The 14028-nt window shown below is 40.1% G+C and overlaps 1 protein-coding gene across 1 annotated transcript in view; it reads left to right on the top strand.

Moving 5' to 3' along the window:
• SDK1 (sidekick cell adhesion molecule 1) overlaps nt 1-14028 on the top strand; it is a 382295-nt gene that overhangs the window by 177349 nt on the left and 190918 nt on the right. The window contains 1 exon segment of the mRNA XM_036392619.2: nt 2741-2874. Coding sequence (XP_036248512.1) covers nt 2741-2874 — 134 coding nt within the window.

The raw sequence follows: 14028 nt of genomic DNA, 5'->3' as shown, positions 1-14028 counted from the left end.
GCTTTGGGTGGTTTAGAAACATTGGAATTAATGAGTCCTTAAAATGTGACTAATTGATTTTCCTGATGCACAGGGCTCATGTGTGATGTAAATAAAACTCCCAAACTGCAGCCGGGAGGCTCCTGGCTCTGTACCTGCCTTCACTTAATGAACTCAGGACATGCCATTTTTCACAGAACTATTAAGATATCAATAACTCATTTGTGGAGTTTTAATTTGTCTTTGACCATGTAATTGATGACCCCTAAGAGCTGCCTTCAGCAGTTGCATTATCTTCTCTTTTTTCCTATACAAGTTAATATCAAACTTTTATGCTTATGTAGATTACTTACGTTTCACTCACAAATGTTACATTTTGCTCACACTCCAGTTAAAATTTTTGTATGAAAATGAAAAAGGCCCACTTAATTTTAAACAATTTCCTTCATAAATACATCTTCATTTCCTTTTCTCTTGATTAGTATGTAATGAGCTTAATGGGTTAAGTGTCAAAATTCTCAGCCAATTTAATGCAGATAGTAATGGTGTCCATCTCAACAGTATTACAGGATCACCTCTAAAACTTTGGGTGCAGTTTTACCTGGAATCAAAGCAGCCTGAAATGTATTTCAGTATTTTCAAAGAATCTTTTAATGCTGCTTTCTTTAGAATGAAAGTAGAAATGAGTGTGAGTGTAATTGTCTTGTATTATTCAATTATTAGCACTGCACTGGAATTTTATCTTTATTTGCTCTATCAAATGTCCTATTAATTGTATTTTATATCCTCACTCTGTAAATCTATCACAGTTTCTTTGATTAATTTTCTAAATCAATTAAACTAGTACCGTGTCATTGAATTTAAAAAAAAGTACTGTGATTTTTTTTTTTTTAGTAGTTTTTACAATAAAAGTTGCCAAGGAAGATGTTACAAACAGGATCTTTAGGTGATGTGTGATGACTGATTTCAGAGCTGAACTTTTAGCTTCATTTTTCAGCAGTGTTTTGTAATTATTGTCTGGAGCAGAAATCTAAGCAGCAGCTGAGGGAGCTGGGGGGACTCAGCCTGGAGCAAAGGAGGCTCAGGGGATCCTTCTTGCTCAGCATCTCCCTGATAGGACAAGAAGAAACAGCCTAAATTTGCACCAGGAAAGATTTAGGTTGGAAATAAAGGAAAATTTCTTCACCAAAAGTATTCTCAAGCCCTGGCACAGCTGTCCAGGGCAGTGGTGGGGTCCCCACCCCTGGTGGGATTTAAAAGCTGTGTGGATGTGGCACTTGGGACGTGGTTCAGTGGTGGCCTTGGCAGGGCTGGACTCCATGATCTTAAAGATCTTTTCCAACCTAGATAGTTCTCTGATTCCATGATAGCTTTAAAAAAGTTCAGGTTTCTTTGGATCCACATCAGGAAATTGAAGTGTTATGAATTAAGTGCCTGGCTTTGAACACAGCCATGTTCTCTCTGTAATTTCTAATGCTCTCCCTATGCATAAAAACCAGGTTGCTGCACTAGCAATGTGTGATTTCCACTGTTACTTGGGGTTTTTTCAGAGTAAAATAGCTGTTTATTACTAAGGGTAACCACCCCATGGCAAAACAGGAGGATGGAATGCAGGGGTGTTTATTATTGACTGATTGGTGCACAAATGCTTTGACTCGGTGCTCATTCTTTTTGAGCCTATTGATGTGTGAATTTGTTTCTTCCAGTATAATAATTTTCTAAGTTGTTTCACCTCATGCTCAGTGCTGTATCAAATAGCACAGCTGAACTCAGCATGGCTTCTCATCAAGTATTAGAAGTGAAGGGAGTTTCTTCCTCCCTGCCTTACACTCTGATTTCCAAGCCTGTGCCTGTCCCAGGCTGCAGTAGATGAGCTCCTGGCTCCACAGGCTTTCCCTGCAACTTTACATTTTCTTTTATCTGCCTGGTTTTTGAGCTTCCTGTGTCCTGTTCCTCAAACCCTTGAATATTTACATGTTTCCTTTAGGTTAATCCTGTATAGTCAAGAAAAGGCCATCTAATCCATGTGAAAAGTGAAGTAGCCAAGTGTGTAAAGCTGCCTGTGAAGGAGTCCACAGAAACCTTTGTTATGCAGCAGCTCTAAGAACAGACTTGTTTTAGACAATGACATTTATTGACTCCTTCAGGAGGAGTGCTGTCCTACCTGCTGTGGATGAAAGGAAAGCCCTCCCTCTCCACACAGATCATCTCTGTGACAGCCCATAGTCCGGTCTGTGATGAGGGGATAACCAGTGATGCCATAAGTGCAGAAAGTTTACCTTTGGAGGTTCTGCTGTCTTTGATTTTTACTTTCTTATTTCAGTGAACTGTGTGTTATTGCTTGAGTGTCACTCTTTAATAGGCTGCCTTTCACTTGTTGAGAAGGTTTTCAATAAATCTGGCTTTGCAGCATCCTGATGATTGCCAGGATTGTTGTGACCCCACAAAGATGCAGCCTGGCAGTCACCAGTGTCATTTGTTGATTCTTGCATAACTTCTTACTGCTATTTAAACTGCCCCTGTTTCACACATTGAAGCTGTTTATGTGTGTCACCATAAGCATCTTACATGATCTAAATACAGAAAAGGCCTAGAGGCATCTGAGCTCTTTATTTCCTGTGTGTTTGAAGTGGGGCTGGTTTTCATTCTGCAACATCTTGATTGATATGACCAGTGAATTTCATATTAGGCTGTCAGGTCTGAGGTGTTATGTGGATAAGATTTCTCTGGTTTCAGTGTGATCTTTCTCTTCCCTAAACAGAGCCATCACTCTGGAGAACCAGCTGGTGATCCTGGGGGTGTCACTGATGGATGCAGGAGGTTACTATGTCCAGGCAGTCAACGAGAAGAACGGGGAGAACAAGACCAGTCCCTTCATTCATCTCAGTGTGAATCGTGAGTACCCAAATTGTGGGGCATGTGTGGCACACTGGGGCTGAGGCAGGACTCACAAAGGCTAATGAATACAAAGAGCCTTGCTGATAAAGGATTGGGCCTTTAAAGGAGGTCAGTGTTTCCTGCTTGGTTTGGAGCACGCTGAACTCCTTGTGCAAGAGAGGGACCTAAGAGAGGAGATGCCCTCCACAAATCACCCTCAGAGCCCTTTGTCTGGTGGCTTGCTTTGTGTAAGGCAGGTACATGATGATATCCCTCACTGTTTATTGTGAAGTTGTGGTTATAATTTCTTTTTAATGCAGGTGTTTATAATGTGTTGTTTTCCATTGTGCCTAAGTAAACAAGTCATCCTTCTGAGTGCAAATTTATTTATGAATCTATTCCCAGTTTATGGCATTATTTTTACCTGGAGTTATCACAGAGTCCCAGGGACCATGCATTTCATTGTTATTACTTATTATTTTACATTACATGGGTTGTATTAACACCACTGCTCCAGAGATATTCCATGATTGGGTTTTGCAGCAGAGCAGAGGGAAAAGCAGCAGAGTGCTGGGGTCAGGGAGATGGCTGCACACTGAATGTGCCAAGGTGCACATTCAGCAGAAATGTGCATGTGCAAGCTCTTGTAAAACATCCAGTTAACCTGTTTGCATGAAAAATTAATATTCTAAACATGTGAAATGGATTGAATCCTTGTATGAGGCACTTGATAAGGGCATTATTTATGTAGCAGTGAGAAGAGGGAGAGTTAGTGCTGTGGGAATGGGGAGGTTACTCATTTTGCTTGTAGAGACAGGGAAGAGGTGATGGAGTAAATCACTGATGACAGTGACAGCCCTTGTAATTTGGGCTTCTAGAAGATGCAGGACTCAGCTCTGGATCAATGACATGATGAGATGGCTCACATCTCCTCATCTTGGGTGCCCTGAGGTTTTGGACAATCCGTGTTGGCTCATTTCCTTACAACAGCAAATCTTGGGAGTCTGGGTTTCTGGGCAGGATATCTGGGAAACTGCTTTTGGAACAGTGCTTGTGTCTGTCAGAAGTTCACTGAAACATGGTCTTGTGACACATTCAATTTCTAAGATAATGACATTTTTCTGCTAAAATTCCTGATTGGATTTCAAGGAAAGCTGTTCTTGGACAATCAGGGGGAGCCCTGGTCATGGGCTGGGGTCACTGTGGGCAGCAGCTGCATGGCTTGACAGGCAGCAGGAGACACAAACCTCTGTCTTCTTCCAGACAAGTATCTAAACTAAATGAACTGCTCAGGGGTTTCATGTGTATCTTTGTGAAGTGGAAATAATATTCCAAATCCACTTGTGAATTCTGGCTGTTCTGTGGCACGTAGATTGTAAACATTATTATTTCTGACAGTATGAAGAGGTTTGCTAACACTTTAGTAATTTCATTTTTAAAGCAAATTTGTGTTGTTTGTATTATGTGACCAATAGCATACTTCCCACTTTAATTTCATGTCTTAATTAATGCTAGAAATAGTCTGTGATCATGCATGCATAACAAGTGCTATGCAAAGCAGAAGGTAATATGGGCATATGGAAAAGAAAACACTCCAAAATGCTCACAGGCTTGATACCATGAATGCAAAGTCTGCCTGGAATGTGGCAAATAGGAAAGATAAAATGGATAAAGGAAAATGAAGGATGAGACAAGATGGAAAGGCAGAAATGAATTTGCTTTTAGAATTAATGTCAGCCAATGAGGTTTTCAAATTGACACCTTGATATCCTGGGTTATTAAGGCTGTGTGTGTGTTGCTGAAGGAAGGCACTGGCTGTAAGGCATTGGAGTCTGTAAAGAAAATTGGATTAATGTGGTTGTTCTGAACTTTGATCTGGGGAGGAAGCTTATGTGATAAATTACATAGAAATGAATAAGCATTTTTGGTCTGGTAACAGAAAATAATCAGGCAAAAATACAGTCCTGAAGCAATATGCAGAAAATGGTTGCAGAAAAATGACATATTTTGGAAGAGTAATAAAGAATTCAAGCAAGAGGTTGGAAACTGACTGTTAAAGGTAACACAGATGAGAAGATACTGCACTGACTTGTCACTATTTGAATCTTATGGGATGTTAGGAGTGATGACACTTGTAACTTTTCATTAGGACATGTATAACATTTAAAAACAGTTTAATCAAAATCCAATAAACCCCAAGTAAAGCGGAATAGCCAATTTCTGTGCAAGTAGATTATATATTAATTATTGAGTACAACCTTGCTGCATGACTCAGCATACACACTGCCACCATTATTGAGGGCAGGAGGAAAAAACCCCACAGATAATTCCCAGGGCAGCCGTTCTCTGAGAACAGTGTTGGATATGCACAGCTCATTATTCCTTGAAGGAGACCAGTGTCAGATTTGCTTCAGCCTGTAAGAAAAGCATATTTGCAGAATCATTCTAACAGCTGAGAAAGCTGTAAGCTGTCCTGTTCTGCTCCAAAGTACAAGAATGACAGCAGGAGAAAGGTCTGGCTCTGAGCTGAGCAGAGGATGAGTTACAGGGCCTCATATTGCAGATTAAAGTTGCTGTTGAATTGTGGCTGAAGGTAAATGGAGCTTGAGCATCACCTGGAAAATACACTGAACTGCCCTTCAATTAATAACTGTATTTGATACATGTGGTATAAAAAGATTAGAGGATGTTGAGCATGTTTCAAAAACAGTCTAAAAGCCCCAGTCACATGGAATTCTCCAGTGGGGCTCTGAGTATTAATAGTACAGACATGTTGTTTCTCGTCAGTCTAAACTGCAGCTCGCTGAGTCCAACACTGTGAAGTCTCACACCCACCCATCGCCCCTGACTGCAAACATGCAGGGAAGCTGGGAAACAGCTCCCAGAGAAAGCCTGCAGGCTTCTCAGGGTTGCTGTGGCTGTGCTTGGATTTGCTTTTCTCCACGTTCTGAGGTTGGCCACACATGGGAAATGAAGGCAGCAGAGAGTGCCAGGGCTTAGGGGGAACGCTCAGTTTTTTCGGGACATTTGGGTGTTTCAGGTACACGCCCTGTCCCCATCGCTCAGTCCTTACACACCCTTGGTGCAAAGGCACTAAAGATTTATTTCCCAGTAGATCTGGTCACTCAGTGGTGAGAGGATCCAAAAACTGAGCAGTGTTTTTTCCTTCACAACTGAGTCCCCAGCTTGACTGAACACCCATGTTTCACATGCCTGCCCTAAACCCACGTGTCTGAATGTGACACAGGGTGAGGTCCACCCAGCTCTGCTTGAAAACCATGGATGTTTCTTTCAAGTGGACTCATTTGCACTGATTTCAGGAGAATTAGATCATCTCTGAGGTGACAGGCTCTGGGGAAATAAAAATTATGTCCAACAGGCAGCATATTGGGAATAACGTCACATCTGAAATTAGTGTGAGGTGTCATAAATTAGACCTAAATTTAAAATGTCTAAAAATGAGTTGAACTGTCTACTACACTAATGAAATTCTTGCCACTTTTTTTTTCTCTCTCTTTTTAAACCATATGTCAGAGCTTTCATGTAAATAACACAAAATTTTGGCTTGGAAAATCGGAAAGTCTGAAAGTCAAGAGTTTGGCAGTGGAAATAGTAACAACACTGGCTTTGGGTTTTAACTCACATTACTCACTCCTTGTTGAGAATTCACTATTGCTGCTTGGGAGGGTTTCAGTATTAACTCCATTGCTGGAACTTCCTAACTTGATTGGAGTGGTGAGAGAATTAATCTGGCTCTGGGCTGGTACAAGCTTTTGGGATGTAAATGCTGCTCTTCAATAACAACACCTGGAAAATCCTAAATGTTTTATTCCTATTTCCATCTATTAAGCAATAGGGTTTGATGATGGCATTGTAAATGGATCCTTAATTCTTTAGGCTTTTTCTTTCATATGCCTGTTCTCCCACAGCCAGACATACTCTGCAGCACAGATGGTCAGGTCTGTTCCCAAGGATTGTGACTTGTCAGGGCATAAAGTGACATTCTTTGATCTTACAAGTGTTGGCAGGGCACCTAAAGATTGAAGTGTTTATTCAAGCAAGGCCATCATAAAACCCTCACTTCCTTGAGGGCCATTCTCAGTGTAACAGCTAAATATCTCTGCATCTGCATCACAATTCTTCTGGTTGTAGTATGCAACTTAAAAAACAAATAAACAAAATCCAACCAAACAAAAAAACCTCAAAAGCAATGATAAAAAAAACCTCACAAACCAAAAACCCCCGGAAATACCCAAACAAACAAGAGAAATTAGTACATGGTACTTTGCTGTTGGCTGTGCCACTTTTGCATGAAGTTTTTTTCGAGGGTAAAGGGGAGCAGGGCCATTTAGAGCTTCTTAATGAAACCATGAGGGATTTTAGTATGTAAGTCAAGAGTTTAAGTGGGTTTATTAGAAGGGGGGGGGGAAAGAAAGATTAATAGGGAGCTTTTTATTGCTGTGAGGAGCTGGCTGAGCTATTCCCTGCAGGGCACTCAGTCCATGTCCTTCCACTTTATGATGTGACACCATGGCCAGGATCTGGAGCCACTTGGGAAGAAATTGGCAAAGCCCTGGTGAGATATTTCCATTATTGACTTCAGCACAACACTTTGTGTCAGCACCACTGGCCTAATCCTGGAAACTTTTAATGGAGTGCTTGGCTTTTTCTGAGTCCAGCTGAAGCATTTTATGCAAAATGTGGGCCTCAGTAAATGATTTAAATGCTGGCTTGCAGGAGGTGGGTGTGTGTAAGCTGTTGTGACAGTTTAGATGGTCCTGCTTCAATTGGTTTTGCGGTGCTAATCGTCCGGAACTGCAATTCTGGGCCCTGCTCCTGCACCTCCTTGTTAAGCTGTGAAATATTGAGATGCATGTCTCTCCAATAGATTTATTAGTAAATTAGATAGTCCCCAGACCTGTTGGTAACACCAAGAGATACAGAGTGTTCTGCAGCCTGATGTCATTTTCTGATGCAGGCTTCGTGAAAACAGAAAACAAGATTGATGAAAAATTTTAAAACCTTGCCAGCCAGCGTTTCTGAAGAGTCAAAGATAATAAAGCCAATTATCATTTAACGAAGATAAATTTTTCCCTTGGGCACTGGCAATGCTTAAAAAAAAGTAGTAGGGACAGCAAAAAGCTGGGGACTGAAAATTGAACTCCTGGCTTGGTTGCATTGCAATTAATTTCAAGTATGAGGGTGTGATGTTGTCCTGCCCAACTCCCACTTGCAACCAGAAGAATTTTATTCTGTTATGGCAGATGTTGACACGAGGCTAAAGAGACCCTGTTTTTCTATGCTTGGTGCCTGTTTTGTTCTTCAACTTAATGTATCAAGACATAAACTTTACAGAAGGCAGAAGTCCCATTTCAGGCTCACAGGGACTGAATTTACCTCAAAGCTCTTGTTTGTTTGGTTTTCTCCTATAAAGGAAGGCTCTTCTGATTGCACAGGACATTTAGGTCACTTTTAGTGTCTGTAAGAATGAAATATTCTTTATGTTGTCAGGAAAGAAAGAGGTGGGGGGGGAAGTGCCCCATTACCTGTCGCTGTCTTTGAGAGGATGCTCTCTTGACATCCTTCTGTCAGGTGTGGTAAGAAGATAAGTTTTCAGAAGGTTCTGAGCAGACATTTTCCTCCCTGGAAGAGAGCATTTCACTAACATGATTTTCCATATTAACCATCAGGGTTCGTTCAAGTCAGCAGATGCTGAGGATCCTTCGTGGGTACGTTTGAAGCACAAAAGGCATGAATTTTTCATAGCCAGTCCCAGCTTTCAGGTGTAGGCAGGGAAAAGGAAAAAAGGAATGGGCTGGCACACCCAGGGAACAGATATTTCTATTCTGATGTCAAATTCACACAAGCTCTGTAGACTTGTCAGACTGGTTTTAGTTCATGCCAAGAGAATTGACTTCTTTTAGCCTCTCTGGGTCAGTGCTGTGGAGGTGAATTTAGTGGTTCTATGATGCTTTTTTTTTTACCTTTTGGTGTTATTTTGGTGGGGGAAAAAGAAGGAATATGAGAGATGCAATTGCATTTCTGTGCCATGACTGTACCTGATTTCCCAAATACTGAGGAAGTCCAACAGAGCAGAGCTCAGCCCTCTGAGAACAGGTTTTAAGTGGCTCTTTGAAGGATCACATTTCTTCCCCATTTCCACAAAGGTTTTGCTCTCTTTGCCCAGCAGGATTTCCAGGAAGGATATCATGGTGGGGTTCCATGAGTAAATGTGAGCCTTTGGCTTTGAGTGACACTGAACATTTGATTGACACTAAACCAGCCTCAGTTATCCAAAATGTTAATTTGAAGGGGTCTGTGGAAGTATTTGGGGTCTAACATTCAACCCTAAGGACACATTCTGTGTAAAAGCCATCTTTAATACCCTGGACAAGTACTGTCAAAGTGCTTTTTCTTCTATTGTTGCTCTATATTCAAAGACATACATTTTAAATGAGGATCTTTTCCCTTACTTTGAGAATAGAGGGCAATTTACACACATCTCAAATGCATGGTTATGTATTTAAGTCAAATACATTTTAATAACAATAATAGCTGTAAGAAAAAGGACTAAATTGAGTTAGTGTTAAAGATTTGGGTTTGATATATTGGAACAAATGTTAGTTTAAGCTTTATCCAGAGCTGGCAATTTCAGTGGAGGCAGATAGTCTCAGTGCTTTACCCTATTATCTACTGCAAAAACTGACACTGTACTGCAGTGTAGACTGATTTTATATGCATTACAAAGAAGTAACAGATGATGTTCAGGATTTATCAGCCTTCTTGGACTCCAAATTTCATTGTTAGGTTTTTGTAAAGCCTCAGCCAGATCTCTTCCATAATTCTCTACTTTTCTTCTCCTTAAAGGAAAACTTTGCTCACTTTTAACTGCAGAGATAGAGAAGAAAAGCTGTGGTTAAAATGATAGATTGCTAAACTGCAGGAATAATAAAGGTGAGCCAAGAAACCTCTGTGGCAGCTCAAGCTTTTTTTTTCTTAGTTTTTCCAAATTTGCTCTCAGTTCTCTTCCTGATAAATAGCAGAAATATTGGTTGGTCTCCAGTTTCATCTTCCTCTGGACTATTTTTGATAAAACTTAGTGCCACTCATGATGCATTTGCTGCAGCCTCTGCCCCAGGCAAGCAGGGTCTCTTCTGCTGGTAGTTTTTGTCATGGAAAGATGATAAACTGAACTTTCTGTAGGATTATTTCAGTCTTCCTAGTAAAGAGAACTGAAACAGCCTAAATCAGCATAAAATCTATTCAAATATCTGGCACTTAATTTTCATCATATTGCATCAACAAATGTAATGAAGCTTTAAATGCATGGTTTATGGGAAGAATAGTTATTTCCTTTTCTCCCAAGTGCAACAGAACAACCCTGTTGTTATGGGGACTCCTCACTGGCTGGTGAAACCACAGAACTGCACCCGAGCTGAGTGTGTTCCCTCAGCAGATGCACATACATTATGCATGTTTCTCTAAAGAAACAGCAAATGCTGAGGTTTCTATAATCAAACTTATTATTTTAACATGGCTTCTTGTTACACTTGTCTGTTTATGAGGTTAGAGGGGTTACTGTGTCTGAGAGAGATCTGGAATGCACACACAAACACAGGCTCCAAATCCTGGGCTGTCTCCTAAACCCTTTATTTATATCTGACACATGCAATTAATCTCTCCCTATCTCTAATCACTTTTGCTATTACATTCATCGGAGTGATTTGTATCCTATCTCTGTCACTGCTTGGTAATTGATATGTGGAGATAAGGGATTCTTAGAGGACACAAACAAGGAAAAGGGAAAATTGAATTTACCTTGCAATCATTTTATAAAATGTGACACCCATCAATTATACATGCCATCCAGGAAAATGCCATCTTGAACAAACTGCGATGATTTGTTGGAAGATCAGCAGAAGAGAAATGCCAGGAAACTTTTCAAGACAGAAAAGTATTGCTGGTTCAACAGACAGACTTTTCAATCTCATTGGTCCACCTACAGTGGTTTTAAATAATACTGTAGAATTTACAAAGAAAGTATCATTTATGATCCGTGTTTTTCTTCAATCAATCTTGTACTAATACTTCAGAGTGAAATAACATGAAAGGGAGCTGTTAAAATAAACATTGTTTTGATCAGACATAAAAAGATGATGCTGGTTACTTGAGATTGAATCATCTTTCATGGGCAGAAATGGTAAAATTGATATATATATATAATCCAATTCCAATTTAACCACGTTCTATCATGAACATATTTCTATTTCGTTTCTCTTTTTCATTTCAGTGCAGTGATAAGTGAACTAATTTTCTCACTCTCATGTAAGTACTTTGTGCTCATGATTAGTTCTAATTGTTGGCATGAGAGTAGTAGCTCCTGTCCATGCTTGTAAGTTTAAGCACTACTGTGGGGGTCTTGCAAAAGCTTTTTAATACCTACTGATAATGTCATAAAAATGAGCATCTAGATTAATAATGTAATAACAGTAATAGAAATCATAAAATGGAGCAGATTTAAGTCGAACAACATTCAGTGTTAGCAGCTTCCTGGGCCTGTCAGGCTAGCAAACAATCTTTTCTCTGGAACCTGTTTATCTTTTTATCCTGTACACCCCAGATCCAACTGCACTGCCTAAAAACTCCCAGAGCAGCCAGAAGCTCAGTGATTTGCAGGCATTTGTAGAGGGCTTTGCATTTCAGTTCCTGTAAGGATCATAATGCTGAAGCTTTAGGAGGAGCAGCTGCTGGAGACTGGTGTATCAATGTACCCCTTTTGAACATTAACTCCTGGTTTCTTGTGAGTCTCCTTCTGCTCTGCCAAACTCCTGGAGTTTTCCAAGGAGCTGACTTGAACTATTTTGCTTTGATTCCCATCTTTACACAGTGAGGTCTATTTAAAGTATAATTTTCATTTATTTTAAGTTGGCCAACCCTTTTGAAGGTGCTTTTTACTAAGAAACTAAAAACCTGTAACTTACTGAAGCGAGCTTGAGCTGAAATATGCTATTTTAAGGAAAAACAAACAACGTCATTTAAAGAAAAACATCCAAAATTTGGGCTTTGATGATCCTTGTGGATCTCTTTCAACTCAGGATAATCAATGATTCTCTGATCTATGGCTGTGAGAGCTTTTTCCTGGTCTCCTGTGAGACAAGTTGTCCTGGCTGATCTGTAACTGAGAGTGCAGAGATACCAAGCTCTTGTTTAGGAAAACAGTGACAAGCATTTTATTTCTTATGAACCAGATAAATTTGCAGCATGTAGGGTGTATTGAGGGGTTTTTTTAAGTCACAGAAGGACTCTTCAATTTGGAAAAGAAATACTTTAGAACTATTTGATAGCGTTCTTTAAACTGAGTTGAGTTAGGCAAACTTGAAATCTCTTTTAAACAATATAGATAAGGAATTGTAAATATGGTTAAAACAGATGTTTAGTGGAGTATGTTCTGCACTGAGTGACTGAAAAGCCTAATAAATCCTAAAGTTAGATCTCTGCACGTGCCAAAGGTCTGCGTGGCAGAGCTGCCCTCCCAGTGTGTTCACAAAAGCTGATTTTCATCTCCAGCTTTCACAGACATATGGTTGCTTGAGGGGTTATCATTTTTGAAGCTCTTCATATTAAAGATGTTTTTAATTTCTTCTCAATATACATCATAAAACAGGAAAATTGAATAAGAATGGAAAAGCCCTGGATGTCTGTCTCATCCTTCTGCCAGAGAGACGTGATTTGTCCAAGTAATTGTGGGAGTGCAGACAACAGCTTGGCTATGGAAAAAAATGGAAAAATAGTGATTATAACTGCAACCCAAGCACTGGAGAGTCAGGACAGGCAGTATTCAAGGTCACACATACAGCTATAAATACTCTTTTTAGATTTTAGTAAGGACTGGCTATGAATTTTAAAGTAATTTAGAATAATTGGTCCTTCCTACCCCATTTGTAATAGGAAGAGAAACTCAGACCTGGCCATAACCTGGGTTGCTTCACCTGATGTATGTAAAAGCTGCATTGATTTCCTGTCGCCTTGGCTGTACCCTGGGAGCTGTAAATTGCCCAGCCAGGATGTTTGTTATCCTATGGTTTTGTCCTGCTCCGTTTCACACATTGTTGTGTGCAGCTGGGGAGTGGTTTATACATTGGAGCAATCCAAATTTTGATTTTTTTTTTTCCCCACAGACTTTGCTATAAAGTGATGAAAACACTGTTTTCTTTTCATGTGCAGACTTTTGTCTACACTTTTAAACCCTTAAAAAGGCAGGCTTTGGGATTATGGATTATTTTTGAGGGTGGATAAATCATTCTAGCAATGGAATGTGTGAACAAAGTTACAGCTCCTCTAATACTGGAGAACATCATTGTTAAATAGCATGTCTTTAAAGTACTGCAAGCTTTCTGTGATAAAGATGGAGCGCAGCAATCAGGAAAATGCACACAATGCCCTGGTCTCCAAGGCCCTATTTGTGCAAAATTGTTACTAAATTTTGTCCAGCCGTGTTTGCTGTTAAATATCTCTACAAACTGAGGATGAAGTAGCTTCTGCTGTTTGTGTGTAGGGAAAACACTGCAGTGGAAGATGTGTTGGATAAAGAAGGAAAAGCAGAGTAGTTGTGTCTGGTGGTTCTTTTTTATTGCCTGCTCGTTTCTTCCTCACTAAGGAGGGATAAAAGAAAATTTTGCTTTTTCACTCCGTGTGGCTGCATTTTGATCTGCTCATAAACCTGACTTAGTAAAGACTTGGTGGAGGCTTAAAAAGCCAGCAGTGTTGTACCTTCTGCAAATGCTGGGAAAGTTACTGCAAAGCCTGTGCTGCCTTTAGCCATCCTTGTGGATTTATAAGGTATCTGTGAGTGATACTGTCAGAGCTATTAAAGAAAGTAATTGGTAGTGAGTGATTAAATTGCAGATGGCCTTTTCAAGGTGATTATGAATATTAAATCAAGTCAGTAAAAGCTAGCTAAAAAGGCCCATGAAAGCAAGAAGTGAATATGCTGAGGATAATGGCATGAAAAGAGGCTCTTGCAGGCATGCCATGCTCACCCAAGCCCCCAGTCCATCCAACCAACCAAAAAAACCCCAGCAAGCAAGATAATGCAGGTGGGTGCATTGTGTCAAAGGAGGTGGAATAAATATCTCCCTTTTTAGGCTGTGAATTCCCCTGTGCAGAGAACTC

Source organism: Molothrus ater, chromosome 16, assembly GCF_012460135.2.
Source record: "Molothrus ater isolate BHLD 08-10-18 breed brown headed cowbird chromosome 16, BPBGC_Mater_1.1, whole genome shotgun sequence".
NCBI lineage: Eukaryota > Metazoa > Chordata > Aves > Passeriformes > Icteridae > Molothrus > Molothrus ater.
This window is presented reverse-complemented; position numbering and strand designations above follow the sequence as displayed.